Below are 15,502 nucleotides of genomic sequence, written 5' to 3'. Positions count from 1 at the left end.
ACCTGGATAAGACTGATATATAATTGATATAAAATCTGAATACTACACATTGGACTTTATCAAAATTAAAATTCAGTTTTTCATTTTGGCACCTTAACAATATATACAACTTATAGGCAAAGAGATGTGACAATTAAATGCAATTGGAGCTCCTGGATGTGATCCCAGACCAGAAAAATGACAGATGGCAAAATTTAAGCAAAGTCTTTAAACGAGTTAATGGTTAATAGTATTTCCTGGATTGGGTAACTGTACTATGGTTACATTCAGTAGACAGTTGTTGAAGCTAATGCAGGATAGCATACAGGAACTCAGTCCTCACTATTTATTATTCTATAAATCTAAACTTATTTCTAAATAAATTTTAAGAACAGAGTAAGAAAAAAATGATTAAAAATAATATCCATGGGTATCTTTGATATAGATCTAAAATTAATAGTCAGAATAGCAGTTGTGAACAAATATTTCAGACTCTTAAATCTACCTCAACTTACTTTTTGAGTCTCACAGTTTGGTTCACAGCTGTGATTCATGAACCGGGAGCAATTTCCTTTCTGAGTGGCATCTATTATCTAGGGAAAAGGATAATTTAAGAGTTACAAATGAGACCTTAAATATATGTGCATTTCGCAAAAGAAAAGCATCTGGCAAATTTAAGACCCTTAATCTCCTGTTCCTTTAGAGAACTCTCTCATATAACTTTACACATCACAGTGTCAAATATCCAGCTTCTTAATTCTGAAGAGATCTGCTGTCAACATTTCACCTCTGGGTCAAATTATCTCCATATTGATCAATGTCTCATTTTCTTTTAGCTATTTCTTACATCCTATTATATTGCAATCTTACTTCACGTGTATAAAACTTCATTTTAAAATGCATGCATGAAATACCACAGTATGTAGCTCTCAAGCTTGGGTATGTATCTGAATCCACTGGAGAGCTTGTTAAAACTCTTGCTGGGTCCACTCTAACAGTGAGAATCAGCAGGTCCAAGGATAAGTCTCTACAACTTGCATTTCCAGACTGACCAGAGGTAAACATGAGAATCTAGCTAAATTTATTAAGCCAGTCATTAAAGAAATTGTAAATGGTGTTCCTCACTAAAAAACAACTTTTTTTGAGAACAATTTTCATAAAAGCATATTTGTGTCAATATATAATAGGCTTATTGTCACTTTTAATGGTTTAATAAAAAAATATTTTCAACTTCTCAGCTTTTAATATACTGATAAATATAATCCACATAAACAAAACAAAAGCTCTTTAGAAGACATCAATGATTTTTAAGAATTGTAGTATGAAACATGCATGTTTACATTACATATACATGTAAATACTTCTCCTTCATCGTTTTTAAGCAAATACAAAAAAACTATACACATTGTTCAGCTCCTTATTTTTGCCACTTATTATATTTCAGAGATCAGTCCCTATCAATGAACCCTTTCAAACTCAACAATTTCCAGATCTGTTTCAAAACAAACACATTCATGCCACTTACCTCATCATTCTTCAGGGCCATGAAATAGTAGTGGATGTTTTTGTTTCGTGCATACTCCTTTACCCGGGCTTTAAACTCTTTATGATCAAGTACCTCTCCACAATATTCCAGGACAAAGGTGTTCCTGGCCAAAAAAAGAAAAAGAAGTCTTAGTTTTCTCTAACATTTATCAACAATCATGATTAAGCTCTCTTCTTGGCTTCTTTCAGTTAGTTTCCACCCTTGATTGTTCTTCAGTAGTTACTTATCTGTTTCTTCTCTATTGAAGATACTAATTCTCAGTCTCCTCTCTCCCTTTATAAAAGCTCATTCTCACCAATGATTTCAAGTATTACCTCCATGTAAACAAATACTTCTCTATGCTTTACTCCCAAGTTCTGACAAGAAATGACCCACCTGGAAGTTTTCTCTAATCCTTGCAAAATAAATATGCCCTGGGAATTCCCTAGGCCAGTGTGTAGGACTTGGTCTTTCACTGCTATCGCCTGGAGTTCATTCCCTAGTCAGGGAACTAAGATCCCTCAAGACACACAGCAAAAAAATTAATGAACATGCCCTAATATTAACCACTGGGATTCCCTGGGGGGCTCAGTGGTAAAGAATACATCTGCTAATGCAGGAGACATGGGTTCCATCCCCGGTCCAGGAAGATCCCCTGGAGTAGGAAATGGCAACACATTCCAGTATTCTTGCCTGGGAAATCCCATGACAAAGAAGCCTGGTGGGCTACAGTCCATGGGGTAACAAAGAGTCAGACAGGACTAAGCGACTGAACCACAACAAATACCCAAGAGATTTTTTAAGTGTAAAAATGTAAAACATTTGTATTTGTTATGATATACTGACAAAATCAGTATATTTCTTTTTTTTTGGGGGGGGGGCATGCTAAAAAAATGCTATGCTTAAAACTTTCTTTAAAAAGCCAGAAACAAATATTTAGAATAGGTAAATCCACAGAAATGGCAGATTTAGAGGTTGCCAAAGGTTGGGAAGAGGGAGCAACAGGGAGATTCTGCTGATTGGGTTAAGGGGTTTCCTTTAGGGTGATAGAAATTTCTGTAACTAGACAAAGGTGATAGCTGCCCAACATCTGCTGATGCTCAATTGCTCAGTTGTATCAGACTCTTTGCAAGCCTTTGGTTTCTAGCCTGCTAGGCTCCTCTGTCCATGCCTGAAAAATCTCATGGATGGAGGAGCCTGGTGGGCTACAGTCCAAAGGGTCACAAAAAAAATCGAACATGACCGAGCAACTAAGCACACAACAACATTAGTTCAACCTGGACAGCACTGCCTTCCAGTCCTACAACCTAAAACTGGAGGGTTTGGTAGGGATTTGCTTGTTTTTTTGGTGACGTCTGTCATGTTTCAACACTAACTAGTAGTTTTGTTCCAAATACCTACTTACACTGTGCACATCTGACAGTATGTCCTTGTTAAGTGGGAATACTCTAAAAGTGAACATCTAAATAGCTTGGAATCCAAAGTTTATAAAACTGGTATTACCATCAGCATATGGAAGTTACATCAGTGAAGGTGTCAGAAACATGGAAACATTAAGTCCTAGTACATTTTACCAAAGCTGGGTTCTTTGTGAGTAGCTGAGGAAAGCTCAAGAGCTTCAGGAAATTTTAACCTGCTATGTGAACCAGTCAGGCACTCTCTTCTCTCCCATTTCCTTCTTCACAAAAGAAACGGGCTTCTGAGCCAACAGTCTCTCTTGCATATAATAAGAATTTATATTTAAGCTAAGCTATGTTAGTCTGACAGATTGTGGTCCACTGGAGAAGGGCATGGCAAACCACTTCAGTATTCTTGCCTTGAGAACCCCATGAACAGCATGAAAAGGCAAAAAGATAGGACACTGAAAGATGAACTCCCCAGGTCAGTAGGTGCCCAATATACTAATGGAGATCAGTGGAGATATAACTCCAGAAAGAATGATGGGATGGAGCCAAAGCAAAAACGATACCCAACTGTGGATGTGGCTGGTGATAGAAGCAAAGTCCGATGCTGTAAAGAGCAATATTGCATAGGAACCTGGAATGTTAGGTCCATGAATCAAGGCAAACTGGAAGTGGTCAAACAGGAGATGGCAAGAGTGAACGTCGACATTCTAGGAATCAGCGAACTAAGATGGACTGGAATGGGTGAATTTAACTCAGATGACTGTTATATCTACTACTGTGGGCAAGAATCCCTTAGAAGAAATGGAGTAGCCATCATGGTCAACAAAAGAGTCCGAAAGGCAGTACTTGGATGCAATCTCAAAAACGACAGAATGATCTCTGTTCGTTTCCAAGGCAAACCATTCAATATCACGGTAATCCAAGTCTATGCCGAAGAAGCTGAAGTTGAATGATTCTATGAAGACCTACAAGACCTTCTAGAACTAACACCCAAAAAAGATGTCCTTTTCATTATAGGGGACTGGAATGCAAAAGTAGGACGTCAAGAAACACCTGGCATAACAGGCAAGTTTGGCCTTGGAGTAAAGAATGAAGCAGGGCAAAGGCTAATAGAGTTTTGCCAAGAGAACGCACTGGTAATAGCAAACACCTTATTCCAACAACACAAGAGAAGACTCTACACGTGGACATCACCAGATGGTCAACACCGAAATCAGATTGATTATATTCTTTGCAGCCAAAGATGGAGAAGCTCTATGCAGTCAGCAAAAACAAGACCGGGAGCAGACTGTGGCTCGGATCATGAACTGCTTATTGCCAAATTCAGACTTAAATTGAAGAAAGTAGGGAAAACCACTAGACCATTCAGATATGACCTAGATCAAATCCCTTATGAGTATACAGTGGAAGTGGCAAATAGATTTAAGGGACTAGATCTGATAGACAGAGTGCCTGATGAACTATGGACAGAGGTTCGTGACATTGTACAGGAGACAGGGATCAAGAAAATCCCCATGGAAAAGAAATGCAAAAAAGCAAAATGGCTGTCTGAGGAGGCCTTACAGATAGCTGGGAAGAGAAGCGAAGCGAAAAGCAAAGGAGAAAGGAAAGATATTCCCATCTGAATGCAGAGTTCCAAAGAATAGCAAGGAGAGATAAGAAAGCCTTCCTCAGCGATCAATGCAAAGAAATAGAGGAAAACAACAGATTGGGAAAGACTAGAGATCTCTTCAAGAAAATTAGAGATACCAAAGGAACATTTCATGCAAAGATAGGCTCAATAAAGGACAGAAATGGTATGGACCTTACAGAAGCAGAAGATATTAAGAAGAGGTGGCAAGAATACACAGAAGAACTGTACAAAAAAGATCTTCACGACCCAGATAATCATGATGGTGTGATCACTCACCTAGAGCCAGACATCCTGGAATGTGAAGTCAAGTGGGCCTTAGAAAGCATCACTACGAACAAAGCTAGTGGAGGTAATGGAATTCCAGTTGAGCTATTTCAAATCCTCAAAAGTGATGCTGTGAAAGTGCTGCATTCAATATGCCAGAAAATTTGGAAAACTCAGTAGTGGCCACAGGACTGGAAAAGGTCCGTTTTCATTCCAGTCCCAAAGAAAGGCAATGCCAAAGAATGCTCAAACTACCGCACAATTGCACTCATCTCACATGCTAGTAAAGTAATGCTCAAAATTCTCCAAGCCAGGCTTTATCAATATGTGAACCGTGAACTTCCAGATGTTCAAGCTGGTTTTAGAAAAGGCAGAGGAACCAGAGATCAAATTGCCAATATCCGCTGGATCATCGAAAAAGCAAGAGTTCCAGAAAAACATCTATTTCTGCTTTATTGACTATGCCAAAGCCTTTGACTGTATGCATCACAATAAACTGTGGAAAATTCTGAAAGAGATGGGAATACCAGACCATCTGACCTGTCTCTTGAGACAACCTGTATGCAGGTCAGAAAGCAACAGTTAGAGCTGGACATGGAACAACAGACTGGTTCCAAATAGGAAAAGGAGTACGTCAAGGCTGTATATTGTCCCCCTGCTTATTTAACTTATATGCGGAGTACATCATGAGAAATGCTGGGCTGGAGGAAACACAAGCTGGAATCAAGATTGCTGGGAGGAATATCAATCACCTCAGATATGCGGATGACACCACCCTTATGGAAGAAAGTGAAGAACTAAAGAGCCTCTTGATGAAAGTGAAAGAGGAAGAGTGAAAAAGTTGGCTTAAAGCTCAATATTCAGAAAACTAAGATCATGGCATCTGGTCCCATCACTTCATGGGAAATAGATGGGGAAACAGTGTCAGACTTTATTTTTTTGGGCTCCAAAATCACTGCTGATGGTGATTGCAGCCATGAAATTAAAAGACGCTTACTCCTTGGAAGGAAGGTTATGACCAACCTAGATAGCATATTTAAAAGCAGAGACATTACTTTGCCAACAAAAGTCCGTCTAGTCAAGGCTATGGTTTTTCCAGTGGTCATGTATGGATGTGAGAGTTGGATGGTGAAGAAAGCTGAGCGCCGCAGAATTGATGCTTTTGAACTGTGGTGTTGGAGAAGATTCTTGACAGTCCCTTGGACTGCAAGGAGACCTGATCAATCCATCCTAAAGGAGATCAATCTTGGGTGTTCACTGGAATGACTGATGTTGAAGCTGAAACTCTAATACTTTGGCCACCTGATGTGAAGAGTTGACTCACTGGAAAAGACCCTAATGCTGGGTAGGATTAGGGGCAGGAGGAGAAGGGGACGACAGAGGATGAGATGGTTGGATGGCATCACTGACTTGATGGACATGGGTTTGGGTAGACTCCGGGAGTTGGTGATGGACAGAGAGGCCTGGCGTGCTGCAATTCATGGGGTCGCAAAGAGTCGGACACGACTGAGCAACTGAACTGAACTGAACATGAGTTAGACAGAAGGCAACATGTATTCATTCAAAAATGTTTACTGTTTATCAAGTATGCTTTAATTCTCTATTCTAATATCCTTAGACACTCTCCACCACTATTATCTCAACTCAATTTTATATGGATTCACTGTTATAGATTCTGTCCTAACTCCTTTTTACAGAATTTCATGGGGATTTTGAGGATTTACACAAACACTTGGTAATTACTTGGAATTAAAGGTAACGTGACTATCAGACAAAAAAGGACTTGCCTATTCCAAACATCACAAGGGACAAACTGCTCTCTCATATATAGAGAAGAGATTTCTATTTAATTTCCTAAAATAAGTGAATTAAAAAAAAAACAAACTAGCTACGAAGAGTCATTCTGCACAATAATCATTATTAAACTTCAGTGTAACAGGCTAATTATTTTCCTAAAAGGTTCAACAACACAAATGAAATGAAAGGTGATTAAAACCTAACTTACGAAGGAAGGTCTTTAGCAGCTCTCAAGCCCCAGCCTTTCTTTTCCGTGAGGATGACTTCCACATCTGCATGCTGTTTCCTCTGAAATCGTCTATTGGAACAATAATCCCCATTTGGACACCGAGAAGAACTGGAAAGAGACACGGAGAAAATTAATTTTTCAAAGCAGCAAAAGAACCAAAAACGTGTTCACTAGAGTTATGTAAATATATCTGTATCTTTATGGCATAATCAGCATATGAGTGGTAAACCTCCAAGGGAGCCTCCCTCAATAATTCTTTCCATCATGAAGGGATTCCTTAGAACTGAGTGCCTACACTGTTAGTTAAATACATGGTGCCCAAAATACAGCTTTCTCAACTAGTCATTACCCCTCCCTCAGAGTGTTAAGATACATTTCCAAACTGCGTGGAAGCCTGCGGCACTCTGACAACCACGCAGAGCTAACTTACTTTCAATCGGTGTACCTTCTCTTATATTCCCCTCCAATCGTCACTAATCTCTTCTTCTGAATGTAGCTAATTACTTGAGCTACATCTAAGCAAAACCAAAGTCATCATTAAACATATCCTTGTTCAGAGTAAGCACAATATGAAGCAGCAAGGCTCTTCCCTAATGGCTTCTGGGACAAACGAAACATTTACTGAATTCTCAACAGCCCAAAGCTCACAGGCTCCTCTGCCCATGGAATTTTCCAGGCAGGAATACTGAAGTGAGTTGCCATTTCCTACTTCCGAGGATTTTCCTGACCCAGGGATCCAACCTGCATCTCTTGCATCTCCAGCACCAGCAGGTAGATTCTTTACCACTAGCACCACCTGAGAAGCCCACCTATACTATAAAGCACCTTAATAATCTTTCGATGGTTAAAAATGATACAATTTTCATTCCGATTGTTTTTTAAAAATCACATTTTTTAATATAAAGATATTTACTATTTATATGAAACATACTTCAGTATGTTTATGTCTAGCAATAGAAGATTAATAATTACACATTAACTATGAACAGAATACACAATATAGTCAAGGGAAATATTTGGGTAGGTCAAAATACGTAACTCTGACTAGGTCTCCAAAACATATTAAAAGCGTGTGTGGCAAGTGAGGGGGAACAAAGTGTCATAAAGTACATAAAGTAAGAATTTCATTTTTACACATAAAAAGAGGAAATGTCTACCTACCTCTGCTGCTACAGGCATAAAAATTATCTGGAAAGACTACAAATAGAGGGATTGAGGCTTAGGAGAACAAGACATTTTACTTTAAGCACTTTTGAAATGTTAGGATTTTAGTTCATTTTATAGTAAAAATTAAAAAATACCAACATTTACTTCTCAGGAAATGAACCTTACAAGAGATAAAAGGAGACTGGGTAAAAATTAATATTTCTATGTCAGCATTAGGGATACTTTACAGAGCACTTACAGTGTGTGTCATAATCTAATGCACAATGTGAGGGAAATCTGCCTTCTTATAAACTGGAGATTGGAGTTTTCATCTCCAGTTTCACCCGGGAGAGTTCATGGCTCATAAATACTCAACAGTAGGTAGGAGGAGAAAAGTTAAATTTTACTCTTCTTAATAATTCTTCTCAATATTTAGAGACATGTAATAGAATAACTGAGCAAAAGCAGAGCATTCTAATCGACTCACCATTCAATCATGAGAAGACGGTTAAGACAATCTTCCCCACATGCTATTTCACCTTGAGCTCTTTCATCTTTAGAAAGAGGTGTACACTCACATTGCATTCGCTTAATATCCCGATGGGATTTATTCTTCTTTCTATTAGGTAAAATTTTATTAAAATTGGTTAAATAAATGTCCTAGCAATGATATAATATACACAGTCAAAAAATGCCAAATCTCATTTGTTTTCCATTTAATGATTCTGGTTAAGTCAATCATTTAAAAAGAAAAAATGTAGAACCACTAAGCATTTATGAGACTGAAAACACTAAGAACTGTGTTGCAAAACAGATGAGAGGCAACCTCAGCCTTGGCAAATGGGAGGATGGGATAAGCTCAAGTCTACCATTTTGGACTCAGCCTTCTTTCCTAGTCCTTGTCATCTAAGCCTCAAATTCTGAGCAGTTTCAAGTTAGTACTCATATTTGGCTCCAGAGGATAATTGGAAAACTCATATGAGTATCAGGTAATAACACAGCTGATTAATTAAAGTTAAGTTTAAGAATTAGTCCTTATGGACTTCTTTGCGGTCCAGTGGTTAAGACTTCATGCTTCCACTGCAAGGTGGTACAGGTTCAATCCCTGGTAGGGAAACTAAGATCCTGCATGCTGCCATGTGGTCAAAAAAAAAAAATTAGTCCTCATGGTTATACAAATAATAGTTGAGCTACTAGGCTGAGGAAGATAAGGGATTGCTACAAAAAAAAAAAAAAATAGTTTTTAGTCAAGAATTTAACTCAATCAAACCCTTTAGAGACTCCTTCAGCAACATCATTTTTGTGCAAATCCTGTTTAAAAAAAATTCAAGGATAGATGAATAAGTTCCCCTTCTTAAGATCAGGGAACTGTCACTTACTCTTCAACTAACAGACAAGTGAAGAGTACAGCTGCTGCTCTAGGAGACTGTCTTAATCTCCAAACTAATCTGCTTTCACCTTCAACATCAGTTCTTCTACAGTCCCAGTTTTAGAAAGCACCTAACCAGGGTCATGAGAGTTTTCACCAAGTTGCAATAATAAGAATGATTCATCTGGATCAATTAAAGACATTCATTAATACGCATAAGAATATGCTTTGCCTGAAAAAAGATGACTAAAGATAAACAAAATACCTTCTTGCAAGTACTTAAAAGCTATATATAAAAGCAATAGCTTATTTTGTATTGCTCCAGAAGGCCAGATGAGGACTAACAAGCCCAGATTTCTTTCAGGTAAGCCTATTTTCACTAGACATAAGAATGCTCATACCTAACAGTAACTTGTCTTCTCGGTGGCTTCTACAAATGCCCAGCATATGTCAAGCACTTTAAAATGTTGCATGTGTGCTAAGTCGCTTCAGTCATGTCCAACTCTTTGCGACCCTGTGGACTGTGGCCTGCCAGACTCCTCTGTCCATGGGATTCTCCAGGCAAGAATACTGGAGTGGGTTGCCATGCCCTTCTCCAGGATTTAAAATGTTGTATATATATAAATGCTTCCCCCTACAGAAGGCCCTCAAATGCCTCTCACCAACCAAATTTGTTGTGTATAGTCTTATCTGTATCTGAAACTCACTGCTAACTAAAATCCAGAGAGTTGGGTTAATTTTATTTCTATTCCTATACAAAGATCATGTAAGTTGCATGACTCTACTCACAAAATACCTAAGGAGTACTACTTAAAATATTCAATATTTTGAAGTTAAACCTAATTTACAACTAGATACAAATGAATATTACTATAAGAGGTTCTTTTTATCCTTCAAAAAAAAAAAAGTGTTGTTTTTTTGAAATAGGAAAAACTTCTGATGGGTCTAACGTTAAGATGAAGTCTTTTACCTTTTCCACAGTGCAAAATGTCTTCATTTTAAAAAATTCTGAATGCTTAAAGGGATGATGGCTAAGTTGATTCTCAACTAGAGGAGAAATTTCCAAAAGGAGGTAGGTGATTAGGAGACTATAAACTTTTTAAACACATATTCAACATATATTTACATTGAGAAAATTAAGACTGTCAGAAAGAGGTGAAAGAAAGTTGACCGAGAGAAGCTCTGCTCTAGAAGATTATGTTTTCATTAGCCTATTCTCATTATACCTTATTTCATGTGAGGGATTTTACCATTTATTTCCTAAAAACTCATTATCTTATTGCCAAGTTTAATCTATTAGCATCAGATTTTAAAACATGACAAAAGAACACTATGTTTCAATCTAGTTCTAGCTTGTAAAGTACCTAAAGATATTTTTCAAAAATCTTCACAATGAAGAAAAAAAATCCAACATAACTTTTTTCTTCTCTAAGAGCAGACTATTTTGCTGGAGTTTTGTTCCACTTTCTATTCCAGGTTCACATGTAAAAAGAAATTTAAGAAAAACTGGGCTGCTCTATGTACTTTGGTTTTAATGTACTTCTAGAACCAAAGAGGTAAAGGCAGGAAAAAAAAAGCAGACACCCCCTTCCTGAGAGGAAAAATAAATTAAGGGAGGGACTCTAACACCACCAAATCTAAATAGGCAAATATACTTTTTAGATTTTTTAGTTTACATTTTATCACACAACTATATTTCATACAATTGAGCTCATATATTAACTTCTGAAAGCTAAGTTTTTTCTCACAAAAAGAGGTTAAAACTTCTCAGACAAGTATTAATTTGGCTTACCTTTCTGTTAAATAAACATTTTCTTCAATCAGATCAAAGTAACAAGGCATCTTCCCTTGCTTGGCATATTCCTTCCACCGCTGGGGGTCCCTGAAGTCCTCCATGACACAGGAAGGCCCAACTAGTGCTGAGCCGAGAGACATTGCTGTCTCTTCCTGCTCCATCTCCACTCGAACTTTCTTTCTGTCCTGAAGTTCACCATCACTTTCAGAATCACTCTCCAATTCCTGTCTCCTTTTTTTAAGAGGCCCTCTATCTTTCATATCATTTCTGTCTAAGTTTTTCAGAAGATCTTTCTTCTCATTCACAGCCAGAGAATCCTTAATGGAATTGCTGCTTATTTCAGGTGCTTGCACTGAACCCTTGTCCTTCTGAAGGGACAGAAAAAATTTACTGGACTGACTTGAAAAGTGAGATCCTCCACGTTGATCCCAATTCTCCTCCTCTTCTCGGTCATCTGTTAAGGAATCTGGTACCTGCCCTTGAATTCGATCATACACAACCCCAGCTCCTGGCGGTCTACTTGCTGATCTTGGATCCCAGTAGCCGTTGCCTTGCCAGTAACTGCGTGCCCCGCTGTACTGTTCTGCACTTTGCTGATACTTGTGTCCACCACAGGCTCCATAGCTGCTGTCAGGTTGCTGATATGTGGTGGTAGGCTTTTCTTGTTGAGAGAAGTCCCACCCTAGGTTTCTGAGCTCCTCTGATGAACGGAAGCCATCCACTCGGGAGACCTCACAAGAAGAAAAACTTGAGTCTGTTTTTCCCAGTCGACTATCTGGCCTGTTAGGAAAAGTAGTCTGTTGCCGAGACTTATTTGAGACATCTTCAAAATCATCAGAAGAATAAACTGGTAGCTCTTCTTGCTGCTGAGAAGCTATTTTAGCTTTCACTGTTTCCTCAGAATTTGAATGACCTAGAGGGTCGGATTTTATATCTGGATGACTTGTACTATCAACCCCATCACTCTGAGGATGAGCAATTTCAGGCAGGTGATTATCTATCTGTTTTCGGCTGGGCTGTATAAAAGAAATTTCGGAATTTTTCTCTGCTGCTTTATGAAAGAAGAACTTTTCAGTTTGAGGACAGGCTTTACCTGTTATACTCTCAAATTTTTCCTCATATGAATGTCTCCTTGGCTCCAATCTCTCATCTTCCCAGTGATCAGAATAGTGTCTGTAACTCTGACTGCTCCGAGAAGAACAAGGACTAGTTTCTTCCATGGTCAAAGTAGAATTCTTTGGCACAACCACAACAGACTGAAGACGGTTTCTTGGAATACTGCTATCATCAGAATCTGTATCCTCTGAATCACTTTCATCACTTGAACTTTCGGAAGAACCAGAATAATCTTCATGGACAGTAGATACAATCTCTGAGGCATGACCACTACTGTCACATTTTAAGGTATATGTTACACCATCACTGTCCTCCATAGTTAAATTCAAATCACAAGAAGAAAATACAGCTTCTGAGTCATCAGAAGTATGTGCATGTCCTCTTCCACCTTCTTCATCTAAAGAGATCTCTGGTCTTCCTCTTCTATCAGGCAATAGAGAATTCCCTTCTTTGTGAGCCTCCTGCACACATTTCTCAGACAGTCCATTATTATGCCTGTTATCCCATGAAGCAAACCCCCTTCCTGAATCAGGAAGGCCACTACCTACTTCTATCATTGTTTCTTTCTCTGCATGCTTTAAAAACTCTGAGTTTTTACTCTTCGGCACAGCATCCAAAACTGGAGATATATTCTCTCCACGTTGCAAGAGAGTTAAACTGTTCACTTTTATTCCTGGGGGAAGACTCTGAAGAGATGAAGCAATACGTGAGCTCCCTGGAGTTTGATATAAATCATCAAAATGATTAACAGAAGCTGAACTAGTACTACCAACACTCTGCTTATATTCTCCACATGCAAATTTTGAGTGCTGATCGGTTAGATTTCCATTATCACATATAACTGTTTTTGATTTCAAATGCACATTCATAAAGCTATTTGAAGACATCTTCGTTACTAAAGGCTCAGTATTTTCAGCTCCGGAATGACATGAAGAAGGGTGGTTGTCATTTGAAGTACAGTATATATCTGAATCTTTGGTTTTACAGCAAGAAACTCTCACCTCAACTGGTTCTTTAACAACTGTTTTGGAATAATCTATAGTCATAACTGGCAAAGATATGAGTTGATCTTGGTGTGGTGACACCAGAGGTTCTGTTTCTCTAAATGGGCTTTCTGACTTAATATGCTTCATGCAAGTATCATCCAAGTCTTTTTCTTTACATCTATTAATATTTTGAAATCCATTTGATGAAAGCATGCATGTTTTGACCAAGGGGGATACCTCTGATCCAGTCACACTATCATCAGAAGACATCAAAACAGTGTCATGTTTAGAAGTGCAAAATGCTGCCAAATCAGATTCTGCCCCTGGAGATCCATTTATATTTAATTCTCTGGGACAATAACTTCTTAATTGATCATTCTTCACTCTACATAAAGAGTCTACTTCCTTAATACTATCATGGCTATCATGTCTTATAAATTCAGACTTAAAAACAGGTGATCCATCTAGCTTTTTAAAAGTAGGTGAATCTTTTAATTGATTTGATGGAGATGGAGACTGAGTCTTCTCTCTCTCAGGAATTTTACTAATCACTCTTAATTCACTACCTTTTGAACAAAGAGTCTGTAAACTAAAAGAATGAGACTGTTTGGTTTCCTCATTCAATTCTGTACAACAGAAAGAATTTTTAAATTTATCAGACTTGGATACAGGTTTTGAAGGGGCAGATTTGTAACGGGAAGCATTGTTATCATGCTTGGAATATGATGACCCCCGTCGGAATCCGAGTTCATTCGGGGGAGAACAACATCTTTTCATTGCTTCATTTTCTGAAGTCCTTTTGGATTCTCTTTCTAATTTGGAAGAATACTTTCCTCTTTTCTCAATCTCTAAGTAAGAGGACTCAGTTTTACAGTCTCGGTCAGATTTAGAATAGGATGATGATGTCCTTAGGTCTCTGTGAGAGGAAGAATGAGATGAGGTGCGCCTTGAGTATGTCTTCTTATACTCATCTTCTGAGTCAGAACTCTCTCTCGCCCTGCTATCTGCATACGCTCGAGAATAGCGAGTCCTTTCTCGATAGGGGGAACTTCTATGGTAGCGACGATCAGAGTCATAATAATGGGATCGCTCTGACCGAGAATAAGATAAACTAGTTCTAGAGCCTCTGTCAGATCTAGACCGAGATCTGCTCCTCCTTCGCTCTCTCTCTCTACACCGAGAAGATATATACCGAGTATCTCTTTCAAGTTTTGCGTAGCTAAAATATTTATCATCTCTCTCTGTTTTTGATCGTGAAGATTTCCCTAAATCCTCATTTTTTAAAGTTGCCAAGCTCTTTTTTGAATCTCTTTCTCTGTCAATGTTTGCTGAAAATTTTAAATCATGCGATCTTTGACTTGAGGAAGTCCGAACAGAATCTTCATCAGATTCTGAACCAAGAAAGGTGCCTTCAGATTGTAAGGATTTCTTCTTAGAACCTGTCTTTTTGGAGCCCAGACTACTCTTAGAACTATCTGGAATTTCTTCTTCCTTCCCAATATGGGAATCTTCTTTTTGTGAAGTAATATCTGCTTGCTCATTCAAGTTGTGAGTTATGTGTTCTTCTGAACTATTAGATACAGGGTTCTGCTTAGTGTCCACTTCTGATGATTCTGGTACAACTGTTACTGGTGGCTCCTTCAAGGCTCTAGCAGCTACATCTATGGGTGCTGTCATCAGAACTGTAACTGGTGTGTGTGGCAAGGCCACTGGCTCTGTTACTGGTGCTGGTGATGAGGGTGTTGTGGCTTGGGGAGGTGGAGGTGGTGGAGGTGGAGATGAGGGTGGCGAATCTACAGTTGTTGATTCTGCTATGACTGCTGGTAATGGTGCCATGGGAGGAGATGGAGATGCCACCGCTGTGGTAGCAGTCAGCAGTGGCCTGGATGTTACATGAAGCAGATGTTTCTTAAAATGGATTTTGCCCAATTCTACCCTTGATTTTGGTGGCGAAGATTCTTCTGTAGTAGCTAATGTATCTCCAACGTCCATTTTAACTTTAGGGGCCAAGTCTACTTGAAGAGGTACAACTGGGGAATTTGGAGTATCATTTTGCTTTTCATTGCCAAGGGCAGTCAGAAACCTGTTCTGCAAAGTTTTCTTTGTAAGGCTGAAACTGAATGACACCTTCTGTCGTCCCTGTTCCTCCAAATTAACTTTTGTCTTGGTGCCTTTGGGCAAAAATCGACTAGAAGCAACACCTTTGAACATTGGTCCTTTGATGAAACCTGTTTTCGGCACATTTTCAATCTTTGCC

General features: G+C 38.7%; 1 protein-coding gene across 4 annotated transcripts in view; it reads right to left on the bottom strand.

Annotated features, from left to right (window-relative positions):
• SETD2 (SET domain containing 2, histone lysine methyltransferase) overlaps positions 1 to 15,502 on the bottom strand; it is a 75,938-nt gene that overhangs the window by 38,703 nt on the left and 21,733 nt on the right. For 3 of the 4 annotated variants that reach the window (XM_081525876.1, XM_081525877.1, XM_081525875.1), the window contains 5 exons: positions 11,141 to 15,501; positions 8,467 to 8,598; positions 6,813 to 6,941; positions 1,505 to 1,628; positions 495 to 572 (listed from right to left, as the gene is read on the bottom strand). In XM_081525876.1, the coding sequence (XP_081382002.1) occupies positions 495 to 572; positions 1,505 to 1,628; positions 6,813 to 6,941; positions 8,467 to 8,598; positions 11,141 to 15,456 (4,779 nt within the window). In that variant the 5' untranslated portion in view covers positions 15,457 to 15,501. Of the gene's footprint in view, positions 1 to 494; positions 573 to 1,504; positions 1,629 to 6,812; positions 6,942 to 8,466; positions 8,599 to 10,318; positions 10,396 to 11,140; position 15,502 lie in introns of those variants that run through there. The other variant, XM_081525878.1, reaches the window with a different exon arrangement.

The sequence above is a fragment of the Giraffa tippelskirchi genome, chromosome 9, assembly GCF_054371585.1.
Source record: "Giraffa tippelskirchi isolate mGirTip1 chromosome 9, T2T-mGirTip1v1.2.pri, whole genome shotgun sequence".
In the NCBI taxonomy this organism is placed as follows: domain Eukaryota; kingdom Metazoa; phylum Chordata; class Mammalia; order Artiodactyla; family Giraffidae; genus Giraffa; species Giraffa tippelskirchi.
Note: the sequence above shows the minus strand (reverse complement) of the source record. Positions and strands in the feature narration are given on the sequence as shown.